Here is a 27830-nt window from a genome sequence, read left to right as displayed (position 1 = left end):
TTTGCTAAGTAAGTGTCCCAGGTAACTTTATAAAACATAACTACCATAAGTAGAGAATCTACTGTAGTTTCTAATTAAAATCCATAAAACTTCATTTTGTCATGAAAATATTTTCAGGATTTCATAACCACTGCTAAACTGAGTAAAAATACCTTTAGATAAAAAGAAAAAAATAGAAATTGTTTACAAATTTAGATTCTCCTAAGAACTAACTGTAACATAGGCCTATCACTTCTAAAAGAACTCAGTAATGAGTGTTATCTTAAAAACTATTATTGTGAAACTCCCAATTACTTTCAAAATAAGTTGTTTTGTATACTTAAAGAGCTTTTCTTAATTATGAAATTTTGTAATTCATGTACATAACAAAAAAAGATAAACAGTTGTAGAAAAAAAACCCTCCAATTATACAGTGGCTATACACTGGCTGACTTCCTTAAAATAAACATACCATTTCATATGCTCTAATTTTCTCTTGCAAGAAACTAATTTGCATTTTGAAGTCTTCTTTCTTTTTTTGATAATCTTCTAATAAATGATCTTGTTCTTCCAGCTGTTGCTGATGAGTGAGGATCTGTTGTTTTGCTTGTAATAAATCTGCAGCTGTGCTACTATGAGTGCTGTTTCTTAGAGTTTCACTAGCCTGTAACTTGAAAACAGAAAGAAACCCCCAAGTTAAATTCTAAAGAGATTGCACTAAGGATAGATACTTTTGGGGTATTATTCGGCTCATAATTGCTCTCTGGAAATTTGCTAGAATCACAGGCTTGAAACTCTAGCAAATATGCTGCCATGGCTTATCAGATAATTATGGGGACATTATCCAAGCTGAACCAATAAGATTATCTTTCCCATCATAGAGCAGAGAAAATAATCTAGTGAGATAGCTAAGACTAAGGCAGACATGTACAAAGAAATGGGGCCTGAATGACAGTACTTCTTGGATTCTGGATAACTTTCCAGTTTCTGATTCCAAACCATATCAGAAGCCTGATTGCATTTCCATCTTGAATTCTGTAAGATAAGCCTATATCCTTACATTATATTCCACCGTTTTTGCTTACATTATCTTAAATTATTTTCTTTACTTGCCAGCAGAAACTTTAATACAATTAGATTCTTATAGCTCTGATTAAAGGTAAAAGGAACACATTCTGTCTAATTACCATTTTAGAAACTAAAATAAAATCCATAGCAGGGTTGGCAAAGGTAGGATGTGACTACATCTTAATTTCTGCAAAATTCCACCCAATCAGACTTAAAAGATTTTGTAGGTTTTCAATAGATAGTCCAGGAAGAAGTACAGAGAAAATAACAGCAAGAAATCACAAGAGAACTAGGAGGTAAATTCTTGGTTAATTTTAACAACAGGTGTTCACTAGTTTTTCTAACATGATACATAATAATACAAATGGATTTTAAATTTAATTTGTTCTGAAAATTAGAGCACTTTAAAAAATTCTTACTAAAAATCTAATAAATTTTGTTCTATTAGTAATACTTACATGCTGGAACTGAATTTGTAATTTCTGACTCTGTTCTGTCAACTCTAAAAATTCTCTCATTGTCTCATCCTTTTCTCTTCTTGCTTGTTGTAAATTAGCAGTGAGCTGGGTTATGATGCCATCTCTTTGTTTAATGGCAGCTTCAAATTCCTGTAACTAAAAGACATCAATGAAAATAAAAAGTGCCAGGCTTATTTTTTAAACAGAATTATTACTACTGTTAATTATTCCTCAAAAATATAACTGTTAAAATGCACTGGCAGAATAATTATGATTTGTCAGTAACCTTATCCATTCTTGTCCATATTTGAAAGGTTAGCTTGCAGAAATTCGCTTTATTTCCAAATCAACTTAAAAATAATTACCTGAATGAAGGAACAAAACACACGGTCTAATTTATCTATTTATCGGTTTCTAGAAGGACAAGTGCCTTTATATTTAGGGATACCCCAATCTGTTCCTAGGCAACCTCATCAGACATATTCAATTCTCATTTGTCTCTGCAGAGGATAAAATTAAGATATATCCTGTCATCCTCATCAATGGCCTTTTCCACCTTGTTTTCATAACTAACGGCCACAAACAACAGATGTCATTTTAACCACAGTTACTTTTACAAGGACTCGCTGACATTTTTAATGAGTTTAAGGCATCATAGTCCGATGTGGTTTGCACCTTAATTTTCTCTCAGGCCGATTACAAAAACATCTATCCTACAGAAGTGATTTCTGCCTAGCTTTCTAATAAAGTTAAAAAGTTATAACAACAAATATGACTTAAAGTTACTATTTAAAAACCTCATCTTTAAAGAACATAGGTCTACTATCATTCAAATTTCCTATTTTGTCTCTGTAATAAAACAAAAGCCTCATAAAGTACACATACCTGCTGCAGTCCATCAGTCCCATAGGTGGCTCTCATTTCTTCTAGTTCTCTGTTCAGCTCTTCAATCTCATGCTGTTTGCCAGCCAATTCATTTTCCATCATCTCTAGATGGGTCTGATTGTACTGTGCTCCATGTTCAGAGTAAGAATCATCAGCACCAAATTCTTCTTCCTAAATCAATCCAAGATTTTTAATAATTCATACTAACAACACTCCTCAGGAAGAGGGATTTAAATACTGAATTCCATAGCAAAGTCCACTTTAAAGTATCACTTATCACCTGAGAGTTTACTGGAATGACAACCTACTTTGTTATTAGTGTGATATACACCTTAAAAGCAAAAACATGATATCATTAATTGTTATAATTGAGATTTATAGCAAAAAGTGCCTAATTTTGTTTTGTTAAACATTAAAAGCATTTAGAAATCACACAGAGAAAGAAGTGCATGCAGGAAAAAGCTTTGTTAGTAAGCCAGATGGTTTTAAATAGCATAAAACATTAGTATCATGAGTAGTTTTAAATACTATACCCTTAATAAATTTGTAGACTTTTCTGTTCTCACCACAAAACTGCAACCATTTACCTGTACAAAAACAATTTCCTGATATATTATGATTTTAGATAGAATTTTATTTAAAGCTAACAATTATATTTCTGCCGACTGTATTCATGTATATTTTATGCACAGGGAAAATGCTTCATTGGCAAAAATAGATACAGCAATTAAATTTAAATATATAAGAGACATTACAATCATTTAAAAGGCCAATGATTCCCAAAACATCTGAGTGTTTACAATGTGAAAGACATGGTACTATATACATTTTCGTTCAAGTGAATTAAAGTTCTAACTAAGTGCAGTTTCTATTGTGTCTTCAGAAGGATAATTATAAAGCTCAAGTTACTAAATCCTCTTCTATGAAATGCTGCCTTATAATCATTTAAATAACCTTTTTTGTATTAAGCTCTATTTACTTTACAGTAAAATTGTTTACTGGTTCGCTGAACACTGGTCAAGAAGTATGAGTATGACTCCTACGCCAACTGTCCCTGGGGAAAACAAGAGCCATGCCAACCCTGACTGATGTAGAGATTTTCCATGACATATTACTGCTTCTATCACAGACATTTGATGGGAAGAAGAGGAATGACAGAATATGTCTCCTGGGTTGACTTGGTGGGAGATTAATTTCAGATCAATTAATCTATTTAACAACTCCTCCTTCCCCCAACAGTGCGCAAAAGAACTTCATTTCTGCTTACAAGTTAATTATTCATAATTCTACATTAATAAAGTCCAAGATAATACAGTTTGTACTGTTGAAATACATAGGATAGAACATTCTAGAAAGAGGAAATGGACCACATCATTGAAAAAAGTGAAAATAGGGGAGCCTGGATGGCTCAGTCAGTATAGCATGTGACTCTTAATCTCAGGGTTATGAGCTCAAGCCTGCCCCCCTTTGGGTGTGAAGCCTACTTAAAATTAAAAAAAAAAAGTGAAGATACTACTTGGGAGTTCTGTAACAGAGCTTGATTCCTTTTTTTTCTAAGTATAATTTCTGAAAAATAAAGCAAAAAGAATTCATCTTTATGTCAACACAATATTGTAATTTGTGAAAACTATCAGAAGACAGGTGTACTAACTCTAGTACGATTATTAAGTCAATTGAAGTAACTTTCCAATTAAATCCTCTGAAATTTTAATTAGCTTTTCTTGATTCTGAAATGAAGTATTTTGATAAGCATCTACTAAAATTTTTACTTTACAGTTACAGTATAATAAAATGGATTTTATGAATATCTTCAAATATATTAAGCAAGAATATACCTTTTAAGTGGAGATTATTAATTTATCAGTTTATAATGATTGTATCTAACACATTATATAGCAACATTCAGCTTAGTTTCTCCCTAACTTAAGCAAAATTACACTTGAGAAACTCCTACATCTTAAAATACTTGATCATTTTTAAAACTTAATGTTATTATAACAAACATAAAAATCATTATTAATAAATTATAACAATTTAATACTATGTAGATAGGTAACAAAGATTATCCACCAGGACTAAACTAATACAAACTATATTCTGAAGTTAGAATAGAAATACTCAGCAGAATACTGGGATCATAAATAGTTAGCATTATTCTATTTTTTAATGTAGATAATTACTTTGTTGATACCTAAAGGCTAGAGCATTCATCCCTTCTTCATATATCAGTTTTCTAACATTATATTTTATATTTGGTAAACCTTAGTGTGAAAGTAAATTAATAACTTGAAACACAAAGATTAGATTGATAAACTCAGCTGAAGATAAGCCCAACTTCTCTTAACGTACTATTTTTACTGTGTGGCATTTGTCAAAGTTATTTAATTATTAGGCTGTACTAATATATTCTTTCTGAATTCACAGATTTATTCAATGTACGGACAACATTAAGACTTGGAAAAGTGTAAGTAAGGTATATTTTCAATTTTAAAATGTTCTGTAGAGGTAAGTATCATCTCAAAAAATACTACTATTCAGAAAAAATCAGAGCAAGATCATTTTTATAACCATAAAATGGTCTTCACACCAAAACCTTTTCCTTTCAGTAGATGTTAGTTTAAAAACATAAAAGACTAACTTACTATCAGTATCTTATCCTTATCATACTTAATTTGGTACTATATACATTCAAAATATTAATGGATATTTTAATAAAATAAGAATCTGATGAATCATAAAAGTTCATGAAAAACAGGAGTTCGGTATACCTAGGTGACTCATGGAATTGGAGCCAAGTAACTAATGAGGTTAAGATCATCCATTTAAAGTGAAAGTTGAATATCAAACACCACACTGTACACCTTAAACATATACAATTTTTAATTGTCAATTATACCTCAATAGAGCTAAGGCAGGGAGTGAGAAAAAGAAAATGAGGTAAGGTTAAAAAAAAAAAAGTCAAAGTTGGAAGGCTAATTTTATACAACTTCATGGCTATAGGCTATGTCTCCAACTCCAGCTAGTCATTTCAAAAATATCATGAATCATACAAGTGATTTGCTTAAGTAGTACTAAATAATCACATGAAATCCGTAATGAGAGTTATGCACTATTATCACCTCATCTTTCCATATTTAGCAAAGCCGATTAATTTACCTGTCATGTGTCTAGGTTACCTCCAGCATTAGCAACATTCTTCAAATGACCCTGCTTAAAGGCTATCAGTAAAAATATTTCATGTACATACAGCATTTGGATTATTAAATATCTCTTCATGCAGGACTGAAAAGATTATGTATAATTTAAATTAATCTGTAAGAAAGGCATTTTTTATTTAGTCTGATTTCTCTGGTATATGTAATTGGGTACACATTTATATAAAAGAGATCTTATTAGGTATCATAGGATAATATTATCTAATTCTTTCTAAGCCCGAATCCATTATTCAATCCAATGAGAACACCAGCCAAAGAAGTCAAGAAAATTAAGTACATATCATATCTGTGTGCATAAAATTTCCAAATTAAGTTCTAAGTAAGTAATCAGAACCTGAAATCTTTTTGAGAATAATTTGTTAAAAGAATTGTCATCACTCATTCCATTTACTTAGTGTGAAGAAATGTGTATTTCTACTGAAGAGCAGTAAAAAAAAAAAAAAAGAAAACCAAACTTTGTCAATCATCTTTTCTATGCCAAACACCATACTAAATATTATCAAATAACCCTCACAACTACACTGTGAAGTAGATACCCTGTTTTATAGGTGAAAAAACTGCAGAGTTTAAGTGATGGGCTCAAGTTGATACACTTTGGGGGTGATGAAGCTGAAGTCTGAACTAAGGCTTCAAAGCTCCTGTTGTCCTATATTACCTTACTTCCCTACATACCAGAAAAATGACAGCAATATTTAAAAAACACACAAGATAATTATGTTACCTACGATTCAAAACTAATTCTGAAATTCAAAAAAATGCTCCAATGCAAACAAGAGCAGCTAAGATTATTAAAACTTTGCAAACCTGGCATTTATAATAAAGTTACAATCTATGTATTTCCTAGATGAGATTTACCCCTCATTTTATAAATTGGGCTTACTGATGATTCTTCTGCCTCCTGAAAGTGGGACTATGGCTTAGAAGTCCCCTGTAATTCTACCTCAATTAAACCACTTTTAACACTACAGGAATAGCTAAAGCCTCAAAACTAGCCCAGAGTATCATGGATTCAACCAGTCCCCATATCAGCAGTCTTAATGAAACATTTTCAAACATTTCACAATTTTTCTACTGTTTTCTATGGACAAAGAGAATATATAACTTTGTCACAGTATAATCCATCATGAATCCAGGCCCAAAATATGTATCACAAGGGTTATGAACAAATCAGGTCAATCTGTCAAAAATTATTTCATAAGTATCTTTTTCAGTGTATAATCTTCTGTTTTTTTTCAAATTATAAATCAGTTAATCCATTTAGTTTTTGTGACCACCATTAAAAAGAAAAAGTGTTGGGATGCCTGGATGGCTCAGCGGTTAAGCATCTGCCTTTGGCTCAGGTCGTGATCCTGGAGTCCCGGAATCAAGTTCCACATGGGGCTCCTTGCATGGAGCCTGCTTCTCCCTCTGCCTGTGTCTCTGCCTCTCTCTCTGCCTCTCTCTCTGTCTCTCATGACTCAATGAATGAATGAATGAAATAATGAATGAATGAATGAATAAATAAATAAATAAATAAATAAATAAATAAATAAATAATTTTTTAAAAAAGTGTCAAAGGTCATGTCACATAGTAAACAGAAGTATGTTTCCTGAAATGTTGTTTGGAAAAAAATACATATGTATGTATAGGTATATATTTATCCATGTACATAACTACTCATGTATGTATATAACAATAATATATGTGACTACATATGCAAATATATAGAAATTACACATTTACATGTAGAATATATTTGTTTTTTTTTTAAGATTTTATTTATTTATTCATGAGAGACACAGAGAGAGAGAGAGAGAGAGAGATTTCTCCCACGCAGAGGGAGAAACAGGCTCCATGCAAGGAGCCTGACGTGGGACTCGATCCTGAGTCTCTAAGATCAGGTCCTGGACTGAAGGCGGCGCTAAACCGCTGAGCCACCCAGGCTTCTCCAAATATATTTCTTGTTGTTCAACCATGGTCAGTATATTTTAACTTCTATCTGTAGGAATTACAATTAAATATTACTTGTACCTTACTTCAAAATACATCATATTTATTAGGTATCACAGATAAATAGTTTCAATACATTCTTCTGGACCTTGTAATTCCCACCAGTTTTATAGTTTAAAAAATCAAGGCAAAAAGTAACTTCTTGTAATAAGACTTTCCAATAATATTTTCAAAGAGAACTTAAAAATCACAATCTTTTGATGTCCTTACCTTTCAAATCTGTATTAATAAAAATTAAAGTTTACTCTCTTATCCCAAAGTGAAAAAGTGGCTATATGAATTTTAATCAAATTTCACAGGCATATATGAGATGGTCTGACCTGTAACCACTTGGCTTATAAAATAATTTACCTTAGTATAAAGAAAAAAAAAGCACTTTGTGGAGTCCTGGGGTATCCCAGACATGGGCAGTTCAGATATAAAAACACCTGAAACTTTCAATCAAGAAAGACAAACTAAAAGAATTAAGGCATTATAGAAAGCGAGCGAGAAGGCTGAGAAAAAGGGTCTTGAGCTCACCTCTCCCCACGAGCATGCCAAGGCTGCAACTACATATACTGCAACTCACTGAGAACAACCTAAAGGCTAGCAGAACAACTCATCCACAGCTAAAGATAGAAAAAGCCACATCGGGATCCCTGGGTGGCGCAGCGGTTTAGCGCCTGCCTTTGGCCCAGGGCGCGATCCTGGAGACCCGGGATTGAATCCCATGTCGGGCTCCCGGTGCATGGAGCCTGCTTCTCCCTCTGCCTGTGTCTCTGTCTCTCTCTCTGTGTGTGTGTGACTATCATAAATACATTTTAAAAAAAATTAAAAAAAAAAAAGAAAAAGCCACATCAAGAAGGGCAGAAGGGGTAGAAATGCAATCAGAAACTAAACCTCCCCTGTGGCAACTCACAAGCAGGAGAGATATCACAGGTGTGAAGGTCTTTGAGGAGCAAGGGGTGCATTCCTGCACTGGGCACCCCACCCCGTCGATCTGCATGGAGAATATGAGCCCCCATAAACATCTGGATTTAAACCAGCTTAACTCTGGGAGAGGAGAGGTCTATAAGAAACCTCAACTCTGCTCTTAAAAGGCCAGTGTACAACATCACCTGCTCAGAGACCCAGCCCAGAGGTAGCAGTTTGCAAAGCATCTGGACTATATATCTGAAGGAGATTTATTAATTTGAGGGACTGTGCTATACAGGCAAAGATCTGCAGGAACTTTCTCTGGGAATGGAAGTGCTAGCAGGTACTATTTTTCTTGGTCTTCTTCAGCCCATCTGGCTTGAAACAGGTGGGCCCCAGTTCTGACACTCTCTCTTCCTAGCACCACTCACCCTGCTCTGGTGTTCCCCTGCAAAGTCATTCCAACCAACTCAACTGCCCTGGCAGGCACTTTTGCAAAGTGACCCCTGCTCTAAGGAATCCCATTCATCTGCATGCCCATGACAGTGGCCACCGAGCCTCCCAGTCAAGTCACACTGCATACTAACCCCACCCGCCAGCATACCTGTAGCAGCTGCAGCCAGGCCTCTTGGCTAAGCCATGCCAGGGCCAGCCCTACCCACCAGTGTACCCACAGCAGTTGTAGCCCAGTTACTATTTGCAGATGACATGATACTACATATAAAATCTCTAAAGACTCCACTAAAAAACTATTAGAACTAATAAATGAATTTAGTAAAGCTTCAGGACATTAAAATTAATATATAGAAATCTGTTGCATCTCGATACACTAAATTACAAAATAGAGAAATTAAGAAAATCCCATTTACAACTGCATCAAAGGGAATAAATTATCTAGGAATAAATTTAACTAAGGAGGTGAAAGACATGTACTCTGAAAACTGTAAGACACTGATGAAAGACCAAAGATGACACAAATAAAGGGAAAGTTATACAATGCTCATGGGTTTAAAGAATTAATATAGTTAAAATGTCCATACTACTCAAAGCAATTTACAAATTCAATGTAAACCCTATCAAAATACCAATAGCATTTTTCACAGAACTCGGAACAAATAATCCTAAAATGTGTATGGAACCACAAGACCCCAAAAACCCAAAGTAATCTTGAGTAAGAACAAAGCTGGAGGGAACAGATTTCAAACCATACTACAAAGCTATTGTAATCAAAACAGTATGGTACTGGCACACAAATGGACACATAGTCAATGGAAAAGAACTGAGAACCTAAGAAAAAACCCATGTTTATAAGGTCAATTAATCTATGACAAAGGAGGTAAAAATATACAATGGAGAAAAGACCATCTCTTCAATAAATGCTGCTAAAAACACAGGACAGCTACATGCAAAAGAATGAAACCACTCTTAACACCATACACAAAAATAAGCTCAAAATGGATTAAAGACATGAAACTATAGGGATGCCCGGGTGGCTGAGTGGCTGAGCCATCTGCCTTTGGCTCAGGGCATGATCCTGAAGTCCCAGGATCGAGTCCCACATGGGGCTCCCTGCATGGAGCCTGCTTCTCCCTCTGCCTGTGTTTCTGCCCCTCTCTCTCTCTCTCATGAATAAATAAAATCAATCTAAAAAAAAAAAAAGACATGAAACTATAAAACTCCTCCAAGAATATGTGAGAAGTAAACTCTTACACCTCAGCCTTAGGAATATATTTTTGGATCTGTCTTGTTAGGCAAGGGCAACAAAAGCAAAAATAAACAATTGAAACGACATCAAACTAAAAACTTTTGTACAATGAAGGGAACCATCAACAAAACTAAAAGGCAACATACTAAAAGATATTTGTAAATGACGTATCCATTAAAAGGTCAATATCCAAAATGTATTAAAAAAAAAAAACTCTTAGCAGAGAATATAATGCCAAGTGAGATAAATTAGAGAAAAACAAATGCAATATGATTTCACGCATATGTGGAATTTAAGAAACAAATGACCAAAAGGGGAAAAAAAGAGATAGATGAAGAAACAGACTCTTTTTTAAAACTTTAAATTCAATTTGCCAACACATAGTATAACACACAGTGCTCATCACATCCCACGTCCTCCTTAATGCCTATCACCCAGTTACCCCATTACCCCCACATCTCTTGTCCAGCAATCTTCAGTTTGTTTCCCAGAGTTGAGTCTCTCAAGGTTTCTCTTCCTCTCTAATTTTCCCCCATTCAGTTTCCTCTCCTTCCCTTATGGTCCATTGAACTATTTCTTACATTCCACATATAAGTACTACATAGAACAAACTGAGGGTTACCATAGGGGAGGGGAGTGGGGGGAATGGGTAATATAAGTGATGGGAGATTAAGCAGTACACTTATCATGATGAGCACTGAGTAATGTTTAGAATTGATCAATCATTATATTGTATACCTGAAACTAATATAATACCATATGTTAACTGTACTGAGTTGAAATTAAAAAACTTAATAAAAAATTTTAAAAATAATAAAAAATAAATTTAATGAAAATAACTAATTGGATTTAACACCAAAGAAAGAAAGAAAAGCAAAAAAACCCAAACAATCAAATTAAAAAATGAGCAGAAGACCTGAAAAGACATTTTTCTAGAGAAGATATCGTATGACCAACAAACACATGAAAAGATGCTCATTATCATGATGTATATAATTTCACACTTGTTAGAACGGCTACTTAAAAAAAAAAACAACCACGAAATAACAAGTGTCGGTGAGAATGTAGGACAAAGGAAACCCTTACGCACTGTAAGTGGGAATATAAATTGGTGCAGCCACTATGGAGAATAGTATGGCAGGCCTTCAAAAAATTAAAAATAGATCTATATGATTCATTCTAATTTCTGAGTATTTACCTGAAGAAAATGAAAACATCAATTTAAAAAGATATATTGTATGCCCGTGCTTACTGTATGTAGCATTATTATAATATCAAAGACCTAGAAGCAACCCAAGTATCCATCAATAGATGGGTAAAGAAGATATGGCATATATATATGTGTATATCTGTGACACAAATGGCAAGATTTCATTTGTTTTATGGCTGATTAATTTTCCATTTTATATACAAACACACACATACATATACATATATGTGAAACTAATATTCTATATCAACTATACTTCAATTTAAAAATAATGAATAAAAATAATTTTTTAAAAAATGTAAGGGATTATAGAAAGAAAAAAGCAGTGCTGCTTTCCTAATTTACGTGTGTGTGTGTGTATAATGGAAAATTACTCAGCTATAAAAACAAATGAAATCTTGCCATTTGTGACAACATGGATAAGTGAAATAAGTCAGAGAAAGGGACACCTGGCTGGCTCAGTCAGAAGAGCATCAGATGATTGATCTCGGGGTCATGAATTTGAGCCTCATGTTGAGTGTAGAGATCACAGAAACAAATAATATTTAAAAAAAGAGAGAAAGACAAATACCCTATGATTTCACTTATATGTGGAATCTAAAAAACAAAATAAATGAACAAAACAGAAATAGACTCATAAATACAGAGAACAGACTGGTGGTTGCCAGGAGGGAGAGAAAGTATGGCAATGGGAGAAATAGGTAAAGGAGAAGAAGAGGTACAAACTTCCAGTTATAAAATAAATAAGCCAAGAGGATGTAAAGTACAGCACGGGGAATATAGTTAACAATATTAAAATAATTTTGTATGGTAACAGGTGGTAACTACACTTATTGTGGGAGCATTTTGTAATGTATATAAATGTCAAATTACTATGTTGTACACCTAAAACTAATATAGTATTCCATATCAACTATACTTCAATTTAAAAATAATGAGTAAAAATAAATTTTTCAAAAAAGAACGTAAGGCATTATAGAAGTAAAAAGCAGTGTTGTTTTCATATATAAGCCCCAAATTTTTTTTTTAATTTTATTTATTTATTTATTTATGATAGTCACAGAGAGAGAGAGAGAGAGAGAGAGAGAGAGAGAGAGAGAGAGAGAGAGAGGCAGAGACACAGGCAGAGGGAGAAGCGGGCTCCATGCACCGGGAGCCCGATGTGGGATTTGATCCCGGGTCTCCAGGATCGCGCCCTGGGCCAAAGGCAGGCGCTAAACCGCTGCGCCACTCAGGGATCCCTAAGCCCCAAATTTAAAGTCACAAGGCCAGATTCTCTGAATGTATCTTAAATTGAGATACATCCCCTATGGGCAACTTTATGTAGCATAAACCAGGTACCAATTTATTTATTTAACCTTGGTTAATTATTTTCCTGACCAGATTACTACTGAGTATATTCCCAGCTTTTAAGCACATTATACTTTTGAAGTATCAAAGTTTGTATTCCCACTAGCATTTCAAAACAGTAATCTGTTCATTTAAGAACATGAAGTTGTCTCGTTTCTTGGTATTAGAAACATACAATATATCAAAACTTATGGAATACACTGAGTTGCTGAACCATTCAGAGTAAGGAATAACTTTCCATATCCTCAAATTCTGGACCAAAGAAATGACAATGATATCTAAAAGAATAAGAAAAAGATAACAATATGCCATATATTTATTAATAACACATAAAGAAGGTATTTCCTAATGTAGCCAATGCCTATATTAGCTTTTATCACCTAAATTAAAAATTGCTATTGGTTGCAGCATTAATTTCAACAAATAAACTTATGCAATTATATAGAATTCAAACATCTATGTTTGAATGTCAAATAGTCTGTATAATGAAATTTTTACTGTGTTGAATAGGGAGACCTTATGACAATCATTAATCCTAGAATCTCAGTATCACTTTCCTAGAAACTTAAGGCCTCCATTTAATTAAGGCCCAAGCTATTCAAACAGATTTCAGACCTTAGTTAATAGTCTGAAAAAAAATATATATATATAAAAAAATTACCCTCAGGCTTCCTAGGTCATTTACATTATATTTTGTTATGCTATACTTCATTATATTTATAAAAAAATACATAAGCATGAGTTGCAAGAAATAGTGTTAATAAGTTTCAAAAATAATATAAAAAGTCAATCCACATAATATTACTTATTCTTACCTCTGAACTATAATCATCTGCCGTAGTTGAAATTTCACTTTCTGGCTAAAACAAAAATAAAAACCAATTACATTAAGGCTTTCCACCCCAAACATTGTACTTTATTAACCCATTACGATTAGTAACATATGACAGAAAATTCACATATCACTAAAAAACTAGTAAAAATTATTCAAACATTAAAAAAAATTTTATGTATGTGGATTTTATTTTATTAATTCATTTTTTTTAAGTAAGCTCTATGCCCAACTGGGGCTTGAACTCACAACCCTGAGATCAAAACTCACATGCTCTATCGACTGACCCAGCCACACGCCCTGAAACCTTTGAAGTTTTCATTCTATGAATCATAATGGCTAACACATCTGAAATTTACCATGAGGCATTTTTCTAAATATAAAAGTATCAAGAAGTACTTTCACATAGTATTTCTATGTGAAATATGTATTACATATCATTTGTAAGACAAAAGCACCAAATGAGATATCATCCCACTAATTCTTATGTCTCTTTTAAATAAAACAAAGTCTTAAAATGTTAGTCAAGAGTTCAATTTCTTCAAAAAGAAAAATCATGGGTGCTCCTGGCTCAGTTGGTAGAGTACGTGACGCGTAATCTCGGGGTCGTGAGTCCGAGCCCCACTCTGGGCTTACAGATTACTTTAAAAAAAGAAAAGAAAAGAAAATCATCAAATCTTGAGGCTAGAAAAGTAGTAACAACCTGAAGTAAAAATCACAATCTTCATTGTTATGAACACCTTTGCAGCTTCTAAAACACTTTCTAAGACATTTCTGTTTCATTCTTACATCGCTGGGATTTGGGTATGGAGTGACTTTTCTGAGCTTCCCTCAGTTTAGAACCACCAGAAAGAGTCAAGGAGGAAACTTAAATTTTCACTGCTTTCACTGTTCACTCATTCATCTAAGAATCTCAATTTACAAGTGAGAAAAGAGAATCAGATATTTCACCATCTCAGTCAACAAATATGAACCATCACCGTCTCCCTTCTCATCTATCCTTAAGGAAATTTTATTCGTCACCCAATATCACGCTCTAAGTCTACCTCCTCTCTGATGCAGTAACTGCTGTCAGGAACAGAAATGAGCTTACCCATATTCTAAAATTCTGTCACAGTGGTTCCTAACTTATATGACCCTCTTTTAAATCTAAAATACTTTCATGACCCAAGCCCTCAAGGTTGATTCACTTATGCCTTTTAAACAGCTACAGAGGGCAGCCAGGCTAGCTCAGCGGTTTAGCACCACCTTCAGCTCAGGGTGTAACCCTGGAGACCTGGGATCGAGTCCCACATTGGGTTCCTTGCATGGAGCCTGCTTTTCCCTCAGCCTGTGTCTCTGCCTCTGTGTGTGTGTGTGTGTGTGTGTGTGTCTCATGAATAAATAAAATCTTAAAAAAAATAAACAGCTATAGATTAAATATATATATATATTGTGTACTAAAATCTGTTTTCTGAGGATGAAATGGTGAACAAGATACTCTTTGCACTGAAAATGCTAAAACTCTAGAGAGAAGCCCAAACATTGATTTGTTATGCAGAAAAAGATACCAAATACATCTTCAAACCACATCGAGCACCAGAGTTACCATATTATATTATTTAAAAGGTCCAGATTTCAACAATTCTAAGATAAAGAAAAGGGAAAGTTTGGCCCATATACAAGAAAAACAGCAGTCAGTTCCTGAGGAAACACAAATATTGGACTTAATATACAAAGCTTAATATACAAAGCTGTATTTAAGCTACCTATTTTAAATATAGTCAAATAAGTGAATAAAATGAAGTTGAAAATACTAAAGAAAACTATAAGGATACTGCCTTACAAAATAGAGAATATCACTATAAAAGAACCAAAGAGGACTGGCAGGCTCAGTCAGTAGAGCATGCGACTCTTGATTGTGGGGTTGAGTTCAAACCCCATGTGGGGTGTAGAGATTACTTTAAAAAATAATAAAAATTGTAAAAAATAATAAATTTTTTTAAAAGTAAAATAACTGAAATGAAAAATTCATTAGGGGGCTTGACAGATCTGATAAGACAGAATCTGCAAACTTTTAGAGTTCAATTGAAATTAAGCAGTCTAAGGAAAAGATTAAAAGAGAATGAAGAAAAATGACAGAGCCTGAGAGATCTGTGCAACAATATCAAACATAGTAACATGAAAAATAGGAGACCCAGAAGAGGGGACAGAAAAGAGCAGAGAGAATATTTGAAGATACAATGCCCAAAAGCTTCCCAAATTTGATGAAAAATAATAATCTACATAGCCAAGATGCTCAAAAATTCTAAGTAGGGAATTACAAAAAGATCTACTCTTAGCAAATCTCTAACACCCCTGAACTTTTTCATAAAGCTCAAATCCTATATATCATTTAAATCTTTGTTTCTATATAAATATGGCAGCATACAATCCAAATTATAATTATTATATTTCTTGTCCACCACTCTTTCTCCTAAGCATCCCAGCCTTCTCTACTCCTGGTCTTAGTTGGTAAGCTCCACCCCACACACCATGTCAACCCACTTTTAAATTCTCCCACATCACCTTATCTGGAAAATTACACTACTAAAGAAAGGAAGAAAACTAGTCTTTATTTAGAGCCTACTATGGGCCAGGTGCAATCTCCTGCCTCTCACCTTTACCATCACCCCATCCCCATTATTCTGTGATGCTTTTAAAACTAAACTTCTTACAGTTTCCAAATCACATCATATAGTTTCATGTTCTTGTGAATGTTGCTTCTTCATCACAGAGGTTGCCTTACCTACTTTACTATAGCTAAGCTTAGCATTCCCGCAAACCATGGTACTCAAGGGTTCCATATGCATTTTTGTTACCATAGCTGTAATCAGAGTACACAGACTATCTTACATCTGCCTTCCCCACTTGACTGACTTTCCTAAGGGGCAGAGAATGTTATATTTCCCTTTGTATCCTTGCTGCTGAATCCCTGATGTATTACAGTTGTTGTACTACAAATGTTTATTGAATCAAGCTCACAAAAATGGCACAGGGTACTAATGAGTGTTGTCATTACAACTTTCCACTTGGAATTCTAACATTCAAAAATCTAGATGAATACTTACTTCAACAGAGAAGACCTCATCACGTTTGATTATCGTGGATTCAGGAGTCACAGTTGTTCCTACTCTCTGAGAACTATTTATGTACATTTCATCACTTTGTGAGTGTTCAATATTCAAAGCATGGTATGTTGACACATCATGTTTACTGCTTGAAGTCTTCCTCTTTTTTTTCTGCTTCTTAGAAGGATTCTGCCCATCAGATTGAGCTTTCCTCTGTCGAAACTGGGCAAGCTACGGAAAAAAAGACATTGTCCGTATCATTAGAGATAATTTTTCTTTACCGTCACTATGAAAAAAGCAAGTATCTTTGGAGTCACTTTCTTTATAAGATCAAACCATCACTAAAATGATAACTAAATAAAGGACAGTTATCAGAGTTCTTAATATAACTACTGAATTGCAAAGAAATTAGGTACTTCTGAATGAATGCTATTCAAATATTAAGAAATGAAAATGTTATGTCTAAAGAAAAAAAAATTAGCCCAGAGTTGAGTAGAATAGGGAAAATAGGCAGTCTCACTCACTGTTTAGCGAGAGTAATCTCTGAATGTTAGATTATGCAAAAATATAAGAGGTCTAAATGCATTTGCCTTGTGAAATTTCTGGGACTTCTACTAATTTATACTAAATGTAATTTGTCCATGTAAAAGATTTAGCTGTACAAATGATCACTGTAGCCTTGTTTCTAACGGGAAAAATTTTGAAATAACTTAAATGTTAAACAATAGTGCTTCCTACCCCCTAACCATCTGCATATCATCAGGATTTTTGCTATGCCCTAACGCCATCTATATACTCATCATTAACTTAACCTGTTTTAACTAGCATACTTACTAATCTATATTTATTTTAATAAGAGACTTTCTATCCTGGTATAAATTAAAAGCCACTATCACTTGTGATTTCCTTAAAGAAAATAGCAAACAGGAATAACTGTAACGAAAAATAACACTACATTACTAAATTTTTAGTTAGGTATTATTGCTGAAGATTGTAAGAGAAACAGACAAGTGTTAAAGGAGTATTAAGGATATATGAGCATCAAACAGACTTTTGGCTTACTGTAAACAGATGGGCTAAAAAAAAAAACCTGGTAAAGTATTAACTTTCTTATGATACCATTCACTATTATTTAATATTGGATCAGAGTATCACCTAAAATACCTTATCACCACCTAAAATCGGAAGTATGCATTATATACTTTGGGCAACACTGGATTAACTCAACTAAAATAATGTTAACATATATCATCCATAATAATAAAGATGTTTATATAAAAATATATGTGAAAATATAAAGCTGTTTATGACACAGTCGTATATATAAAATAATATTGCAATAGAATCTTTTTTTAATAAAAGGAAAATGGTGTGCATCTCTTTCGACAAAGACAAGCAGGGCTCAGGCTCAGAGACGTCAAAAGGCATAGATAAATTCTGGAAGAATATAACTACAACTTTGGTATCTCCCTAGATTGGAGACTACTGGTATTTTTCTTTATGCTCATTTGAAATTTCCTTTCTTATGGAACAAATTTTCTAAATTTTACATGAAGCAACTACTAGTCACCAATTCTTAAATTTAATTTGAGCTACTTGATCATTTAGAGAAAAGCGTAAGAACAGGTATAAGCCCCTTTGTGCCTTAAAAGAAGGAAATCTACTACCAGTGTATTAATTATATAATTAATTATATGACCAAGCACAAAGATAGCCAACAAATTTCTTATGCTATGAAGTATTAAAACAAACTTAATAATGACATAGATATTATTAGCTATCAAAATATGTGACAAATACCAGAGCTTATAGCATATTTTATACTTATTTTGTCTGTTGCAGGTGAAAAAAAGGATACAGCTATGTAGTAGTGATCACTTAAAGACATCTAACTCACAAGTCAGAAATATCTAATCAGTTGCTGATCCTGTAGAATGTAAAATATATCACATTAAAAACTTTTCCCAGTTATTTAGCAACTGGCCTGTTACCCTACTTTATGTCTGCCTTAAGGAACAGATGTTAAGACCAGTTGCCTCTATTTGTACATTATTAAGTTGCTGGAATGCATTTAAACTACTTTGGAGGACAGTAAATTCATTCTTAAAAATAAACCAACTGAAACACTATTACATGTTATCTGTAAATAGAATGAAAAGTCTAGGCACATCATTTAAAAAGATCCCTCACAGAGGACATAAAACCAAGAAAAAATATTAATAATAGTAACATTCTTGATATGTAAGTTCAACTTCAGAAACTTCTTAAAATTCCATGCTGTGTTAGAAAACATACCCAGATAGCAGAGAATATAAAGACAAAGATGAATATTCTGTTTAAAATTTCAACTTGTTAGATTATATATATATTTATATGTACAAATATGTAAAAAAGGAGAAAACTAAAACTGTATTTTAAAAAGTTTGATTTTTAAATAAACACCTCTAAGGCATTCATTACTAAATGAAACAAAATGAAAAAGTTATTAATAGAGAATAAAAAGTAGAAGGGTTCTTGGGGCATCTGGCTGGCTCAGTCAGAGGAGCATGAAACTCTTGTTGATCTCGGGGTCGTGAGTTTAAATTCCACATTGGGAATAGAGATTACTTAAATAAATAAAAATTTTGAAAAAGATAGAATGGTTTTATTACAATGTTTAGAGCAAATCACTTCTCAGAACATAAAATTACTAGACACTGTTTTAGGCCTTTTACTGATTATACAAAGTTATACTATTTTTTCAGAACGATTAATCAGAAGGTAAACAGTATGAGAATAAAGACTTTTGTTCCATTCATTGCTATATATTTAAAGTCTGGAACAGTACTAAAAGAATATATGTTGAGTGGAAAAAAAAAACCCTTATCTTTTACAGAAAAGTCACCACCAAAAAAATCATTTTAAGCACTGTTCCATAAACAAGGCAATTATGATATAACAGGCATATCTAATTCTACTATGTAGAAAAGTTTCATGATCTCAGAATTAAAATCAGCAATTAAATGATTTTAAACAAAAAATAATCCCTCTCACCATCTCTTGCTCCATCAGGCAAAACAAAACAAAACCAGACACCTAATTCTCAAAAATAATGCCCAAAATAGCTTTTTAGCAAGAGTTCTGTTTCATAAAAATTATAAAGAACTATGCAACTCAACATGAAAAAAAACCAATCTGACTAAAAAATGAACAGAGGTTCTGAATAGACATTTCTCCAAAGAAGACATATAGATGGCTAACAGATGCATAAAAAGCTACACTCATCATCAAGGAAATGCAAATCAAAACCACACTGAGCATCACTCTACTCCTTGTCAGAATGACTAAAATCAAAAACACAAGAAATAAGTGTTGCTGAGGATGTGGAGAAAATGAAAACCCTTTTGGGTGGCTGCTGGGAGTGTGTATTGATGCAGCCATTGTGAGACAGTATAGAGATACCTCAAAAAATTAAAAATAGCATTACCATGTAATCCAGTACTTCCACTATATTTACTCAAAGAAAATGAAAACATGAATTTAAAAAGATATTTACACCCCCATGTTTATTGTAGTATTATTTACTATAAGCAAGATATGGAAGCAACCTAAGAGTTCACTGATAGACAAATGGATAAGGAAGTTGTGCTACATATAGACAATGGAATATTATACAGCCATAAAAAAACAAGACTGTGCCACTGGCTTAGCTGGTTGGGCGTCTAACTTGATTTTAGCTCAGGTCATGTCTCAGGGTCATGGGATCAAGTCTGAGTCAGGCTCCACACTGGGTGCAGAGTCTGCTTAGGATTCTCTCTCTCCCTCTGCCCCTCCCTCCGTCTCTCTACCTCTCTAAAAAAAAGAGAGAGAGATCATGCCATTTGAGACAATGTGGGAAGACTTGGAGGGCATTATACTAAACACAGTAAGTCAGACTAAGACAAATAACATAATTTCACTTGTCTGTGGAATTTAAAAAACAAAACAAACATAAAAAGACACTCAAATACAGAGATGAAACTGTAGAGGGGAGGTAGAGACAAGAGATGGGTGAAACAGATAAAGGCAAGTGAGAATACACTTATCCTGATGACCAATGAGAAATGTATAAAATTGCTGAATCATTATATTGTACACCTGAAACTAATACAAATGCTACATGTTAATTATACTTTGATTTTAAAAATCAATATATAATTTCCACAACAGCTTTTCAGCAAGAATTCCATTTCATAAAAGTACGAGAGGAGTAAGATCATACCATAAGTCTGATTTCTTATACCTATCTAGACTATTTTTATTTTAAATCTGAAAAGTGGCCAGTGAGCAGAAAAACAAAAATCAGAAACTACTCAATTAGTTAATCATCTGATATTGAAATGATACACTTTAAATTACTGGGAAAACATTTATTCTAAAACACGCTGAAAATTCAGACTACGGCCATCTGTGTTTGTCATTTGGAAGCCAATTATAAAAACGTTAACATATGTAGGCACAGAAATAGTTGCAAGATTTACTGGAAAGATATCATGTCCATATACACTTGTCTTTCAAAACTGATTCAGATCTCAAACAAATATCTCACTCTGACCAGCACATGAATATACTACTAAACAAAAATGACTGATAATTTATTCCCTAAGTTCAATACTTAAAATTTTGTAAGTAATCAACCTCAATAAAATAAAGAACTTAAAATAGCTATATAAAAACATGCCAAGTTTTTATAGTGTCCCTTAAAAAAAACCTACGAATTGTAACCTGTTTATCAAGTGTTCACTGAGTGTTAACTACGTGCCAGGCATTGTGCTAAAAATGAATCAAAATACATTGTCCTACTAGTAGGATCTTTCAGTTAAGGCCAGTCTATTACTTCACTGAGTTGTGAGAAGCAAGTAAGATAAAAGTTAGCATACAATTTCACAAATAAAAGTACTCCTATATATCTTTAAGTAGGTGGTATGGGAGCTTCCTGACTTTCAGCTAACCTGATTTTCTCAAAGGTGGCTTTCTATTGGAAATGTGGTTCTTGAGTTTTTATCTGTGAAGGAAATATGTTGGCATGTGACAGGTATTAAGTAGTTTATTTATTTGAAAAATATTTACTAACTGCCTATCATGTATCCAGCACTGTGCTAACGGTAGTACAGGTGGTATAGGAAGTAATGAATCAAACAGATACAAACCATATTCCTCTGATTTGTAATCCAGGTAAGAAGAACAAATTAAACAAATATAGATAAAACAGAAATATATCATTTCAAGAAATAAAAAGTGCTTTGACGATAACATTTAGGTACAAAAGAAAGCCTACAATGTAAAGACTTAATCTGGTTGGGGATGTCAGAAGAGGTCAGGAAGTATCCTACTAGAAAAAAGAACGTGGAAGCTGAGATCTTATTTGCCTAAGATCATAATCAGTGAAGCGACAAAATAGAACAAGATCACCTGACTCCAAATCCATTTTTTTCTTTTATATCAATTTATGTTCCATGCACTGAGTTCCTTTTATCCCCTCATTTGTTATTATACTTCAAATCCTAGAACACTAAGTTTAAAGGCATGAATATAAGAAATCACTAAACCAACAAATACTTTTTTGACAAAACTGGTGGGAAAACACACAATATACACACAAAAATCCAAAAGAGATAAAATAATGTTATCTAGTCTCTCCAGTTTCCAAAAACAGCTGTAATCAATTGAGCCATTTTCTATGTTTTCGCTGTAGAAAATTTAAGAAATCCTAATTAATTCTAATTATGTTAACTATGTGTACTTGTTAGTGCTGCCTTTAAACCTTTTTAATATTCCTTAATGAATGCTGCACAAGAATGCTGTACAAACTATTACAACAAAATTCCAGGGGCCTAACTATGGAAACAAAAAGAAGATTATAACAGTTGACTCAAAGACAATTTGTATGTAGGGCAACTGAAAAGCAAAGAAGACAAAAGCAACATTTTAAGGATGCTCTGAAGCATATTTTCTAACAGTATCACAAACTGTTGGAAGATAATAATGCCAAATAGCCTCAAAAATATCAGATAGGGAAAAGACCTCAGAACTTTATATTACTGAGCCATCAGTTTTATTTATATTTTTATTCTATAATCTCATTCAATATAGATTTTTTTATTAGCTTTGTAACACCTTCATGTCTAAGAAGAAAACAGATTCTGCAGTCTAAGGAATCATTTTAATTTTGAATATTTTAATACATTTCGTTGTATGGCACATAGTAGGCACAAATATTTGTTGAGTGAAAATACTATTTCAAAAAAAATACAGATTACATATAATAGAGTACTGGATTGCTACATGTGAAAAGAGTATAATAAGCTAGCTTTAGGACACTGGACAAGCCACTTGACCTCAGCAGAACACAATTTCTTCAACTGTACAATGAAAAGGTAGATTCGAAGGACGTTTTAAGATTCTCTCAAGTTTTGGGGTACCTGGGTGGCTCAGTTACGTGTCCAACTGCTGATTTCAGCTCAGGTCATGATCTCAGGATCATGAGACTGAGCTGGCATTAGACCCCATGCTCAGCAGGGAGTCTGCTTGCATTCTCTCTCCCTGTCCCTCTCCCCCCACCCCACTCACACATGCATGTGTGCATGCTCTCTCTCTCTCTCAAACAAATTTTAAAAAATAAAGATTTCTTCCAGTTTTAAGGGCTCTCTGGAAGAATTTTTTCAATTGTTCCCTCTATCTCTTCTCCTCCTCCTACTCTCACTTATAAAGGAGGAGAAGCTAGAATTTTACATTATAAGAGTCTTAAAAAAAAACAAACCAAAAACATTGCTGGAAGGGCTCCTGGGTGACTCAGTTGGTTAAGCGTCTGGCTCTTGGTTTCAGCTCAGGTCATGATCTCAGGGTTGTGGGATTAAGCCCAGTGTTGGGCTCCATACTGGGTGTGGAGCCTTCTTGGGACTCTCCCCTTCCCTTTCCCGCTGCCCCTCCCCACTTCCTCTTTTAAAAATCAAACAAAAACCACTGCCTGAAAAACAATTCAAAAAACAGTATCTATTACCAAATGACCCCAAACAAAAGATGACAGATGCAGAATAAAAAGTAGAATGACTCTTGTATTTATTTATTTATTTATTTATTTTATAAATTTTTATTTATTATAGTCAGAGAGAGAGAGAGAGAGAGAGAGAGAGAGAGAGGCAGAGACACACACAGGCAGAGGGAGAAGCAGGCTCCATGCACCGGGAGCCCGACGTGGGATTCGATCCCGGGTCTCCAGGATCGCGCCCTAAGCCAAAGGCAGGCGCCAAACCGCTGCGCCACCCAGGGATCCCGACTCTTGTATTTAGAACAAATATAAGTATGTAAAATTATCAAAATACTGTTCTAGACTCATGTTACTGATTATATGAAGTCAATTTATTTCAGAACAAATAACCAGACGGTAAGCTCCAGGAGGGCAGGGATTCTTTTTTTGTTGTTGTTTAAGATTTTATTTATCTATTCATGAGAGACACAGAGAGAGAGGCAGAGGCAGAGGGAGAAGCAGGCTCCATGCAGGGAGCCTGACACGAGACTCGATCCTGGGACTCCAGGATCACACCCCGGGCCAAAGGCAGATGCCAAACCACCGAGCCACCCAGGTGTCCCGAGGGCAGGGATTCTTAATCAAAATCAAAGCCTACATAATACTCTTAAGTCTAGAAGAGTGCTTGTGCATAGGTTCTCAAATGAATATTTGTTGAATAAAAAAAGATTTTTTATAAAAAGAGGTATCACTAGAACTCCAATAAAAAAATAAAAAAAAAAGAGGTATCACTAAACAATAATTTTAGGCAGTATTCCTCAGAACTTTAGAACATCTGCAGTTTCTTTAAAAAAAAAGAAAAAAAAAAGGATGGGGTAACCTGGCTGGCTCAGTCAGAAAAGCATGTGACTCTCGGGGTTGTGAGTTCGAGTCCCACACTAGGTGTAGAGATTATTTAATATGAATTTTTTCTTAAAGATGGTATACCAGGCCCATGATTACATTGTTGCACAACCATACAATGTAACTGTCAAAAATAATGTTTCCCCAAAAAATTTTAATGTGAGAAAATGCTCTCAACATAAAGTCAGGGGAATATGAGGCCCAAACTGCATAGAATATGATTCCAGTTAAGTTTAAAAACTTACACAGAAACAAAGAATCCACAAACAGTGATTACTTGTGGGTTGAGACTTGAGACTATGGGTGATTGTTTTCTTCTTTGAAAAATCTTCAGTGTCCCTCCCCCTCAGATCTGTAAACAATATTCGCTAGTAAGACTACCATGGGCTTGTAAATTAATATCACCATTTTTTTAAATGACAAAATACAACTACACATCTAACACAAATCTCATTCTAAAAAACAGAGAAGGCAGAGCCCAGGAATATGCTGTCCTGGGACCCAGGCACTTTCATCAGCCTCACCAGACACCATCACCAAACCTTGTAAGTGTAACTGCCAACACTGACAGGTCATCACATCTTCACTGTGCACATGCCACCTGCCTCTTGCATTTCACTGTCACCTCAGTTACTAAAACAGTGAGAAGAATGGACTATGTCCAAATTTTATATAGTCTCTGCATATTATAAAGCCTAATCTCTTTATAAGTAAATAAAAGCAGTGTACATCTTTTACCAAGGAGAATCCTTAAACCAAGGTATATCTGTAACAGATATGATCTCTCTTAGCAACATAAATACAAGCCAGTTTATCACTTGAGGTTTCCTTTATAAGCCATAGGTTACAGACTACTATTCCTTCTGATATATGTATCTTCTTTTTGCAGGAATTCTCAATTTAATAATGGAAGAACTACTACATCTAGGCAGTTCAAAGGCCCATCCTGTCAGCTTTCCAGTGTCCATAACAGCTCCAAAGAATATCTGTCCAAGATCATTTATGTGATATAATGAGGTATTTAATAAACACAAAAGTAATAGTTTGCTTTTGGCTTCATTTATTCTTCCTGCCTCCTTTCCTAACACAGTCACTATTCCCCAAGAACTGACAGGCCTTGAGATCACAATCTGCACACATCTAGCTCTTGGCATGTGCTGTGCATCAGAAGATGGACAAAAGTTAACTCAGCAGCAATGTTTGTAATAGCAAAAAGAAACCTGGACAACCCAATGCCAAAGATACTAAGGGAAAATTCCAATAATGGAATAACTATGCAGAAGTGAACATTCTCTACATAACACTGAACATAAAGCAAATCACTAAAGACTGCTTACAACATGATTAAGTTTTGAACTTCAAAACCAGGAAAACCAGTAAAGTTTATGTATACATATGTGATACAGAAAAGCAAAGCTATGATAAAATTCAGAACTGTAGTTACCTGAAGTGGCAAGGGGGAGGAGATGGAATTAGATTTTCTTTTCTTTCTTTAAGATTTTATTTATTATTAATTAATTAATTTATTTATTTATTATTTATGAGAGACAGGGAGAGAGAGATACAGGCAGAGGGAGAAGCAGGCTCCATGCAGGGAGACCGATGTGGGACTCGATCCCAGGTCTCCGGGATCACATCCTGAGCCAAAGGCGGACGCTTAACCACCAAGCCACCCAGGCATCCCTGGAATTAGATTTTCAAATGTATTTGAATGTGCCTATTTCTTAAGCTGGGTAGCAAGTATAAAGGTAATTCTTGTAGACTATACAAAAAAACTATACATTTTTCTTAAGCAGACTCCACACTGGGTGTGGACTTGAACTCACAACCCTGAAATCAAGACATGGACATCTAACTGAGCCACCCAGGTGCCCCTTATCTATACATTTTATATTTATTCTTTTGTAGATGAATCACAATTAATTTAGGTATTTTTAAAGTATGCAGAACTTCCTTCTGAAGAAATTAGCCAGGGCTCCTACCTTCTATGACACCCAGGTCTCTTCTGCCACTCTAGTTTGAGAAAAGAAGTTAATTCAATTCTTCTCCTGGAATTAGGGAACAAGGAGGCAAGAAAGATGTCCAGAAAGAGAGGGGATCCCCGGGTGGCTCAGCGGTTTAGTGCCTGCCTTTGGCCCAGGGCGCAATCCCGGAGTCCCGGGATCGAGTCCCACGTCGGGCTCCCGACATGGAGCCCGCTTCTCCCTCTGCCTGTGTCTCTGCCTCTCTCTCCTCTCTCTATGACTATCATGAATAAATAATAAAAAAAAAGAAAGAAAGATAACAGAGGGGAGATACATCTTACATGCAGGATTCTAAAATCAGTGTATGATATAATAATCATATAAATCTATAAATAGGGCAGCCCGGGTGGCTCAGTGGTTTAGCACCGCCTTCAGTCCAGGGCCAGATCCTGGAGACCCAGGATCGAGTCCCACATCGGGCTCCCTGCATGGAGCCCGCTTCTCCCTCTGCCTGTGTCTCTGCCTCTCCCTCTCTCTCTCATCTCTCATGAATAAATACATAAAATCTTTAAATAAATAAATAAATAAATAAACAAATAAACAAATAAAATCTACAAATATCCCTAAAATCAACCATAATGTAAAATTCACCTTATAAACCTGCTAGTCATGTTGCAGACTCAAATAGTTTTCCCTATATCTAACATAGCCAGTTTTCTTGCTGACATGTATCATCCCTACTTCTTCAGTTGCACACCAAGGAAAGTAAGATGGCATATACATGTTCATGTATAATCAATCACTCAGTGTTGCACAATCACACAGTGATGTTACTGGATCTGAAACTTTACTACATACTGAGGATCTTTAAAAAAAATAGTGAGTTTTGGGGTGCCTGGGTGGCTCAGTCAGTTAAGAATCTGACTCTTGGTTTCAACTCAGGTCATGATCTCAGGGTTGTGAGACTGAGCACCGTGACCTCTGGCTCAGGAGTCCGCTTGAGATTCTCTCCCTATGCCCCTCCCCCTACTCTCTCTCTCTTAAATAAATAAATATTTTTTTAAAAAAATAGTGAGTCCAGAGGTGTCTGGGTGGTTCAGTTGGTTGGGCGTCTGACTCTTGATTTCGGCTCAGGTCATGATTTCAGGGTTTCAGGGTCATGGACTCCCTCTGCCCCACCCCCACTCCCACACTCAATTGCTCTCAAAAAAAAAAGTTCTGACTCTACCCCAGACACTCTGATTTTGGGCTGGAGTATGACTTAGGATTCAAAATTGTTTGAAGCTTCCTAGGTGCTTGTTTG

The 27830-nt window shown here is 34.6% G+C and overlaps 1 protein-coding gene across 11 annotated transcripts in view; it reads right to left on the bottom strand.

Annotated features, from left to right (window-relative positions):
* Positions 1–27830, bottom strand: part of AKAP9 (A-kinase anchoring protein 9) — a 195387-nt gene that overhangs the window by 112055 nt on the left and 55502 nt on the right. For all 11 annotated transcript variants that reach the window (XM_055307480.1, XM_055307482.1, XM_055307481.1 and 8 more), the window contains 6 exons: positions 16676–16906; positions 13570–13614; positions 2924–2977; positions 2391–2561; positions 1506–1661; positions 452–649 (listed from right to left, as the gene is read on the bottom strand). In XM_055307480.1, coding sequence (XP_055163455.1) covers positions 452–649; positions 1506–1661; positions 2391–2561; positions 2924–2977; positions 13570–13614; positions 16676–16906 — 855 coding nt within the window. The remainder of the gene's footprint in view (positions 1–451; positions 650–1505; positions 1662–2390; positions 2562–2923; positions 2978–13569; positions 13615–16675; positions 16907–27830) is intronic.

This window comes from Nyctereutes procyonoides, unplaced genomic scaffold (genome assembly GCF_905146905.1).
Source record: "Nyctereutes procyonoides isolate TBG_1078 unplaced genomic scaffold, NYPRO_anot_genome, whole genome shotgun sequence".
Taxonomy (NCBI): domain Eukaryota; kingdom Metazoa; phylum Chordata; class Mammalia; order Carnivora; family Canidae; genus Nyctereutes; species Nyctereutes procyonoides.
The sequence above is the reverse complement of the archived record's forward strand: the minus strand, read 5'-3'. Positions and strand labels throughout refer to the sequence as shown.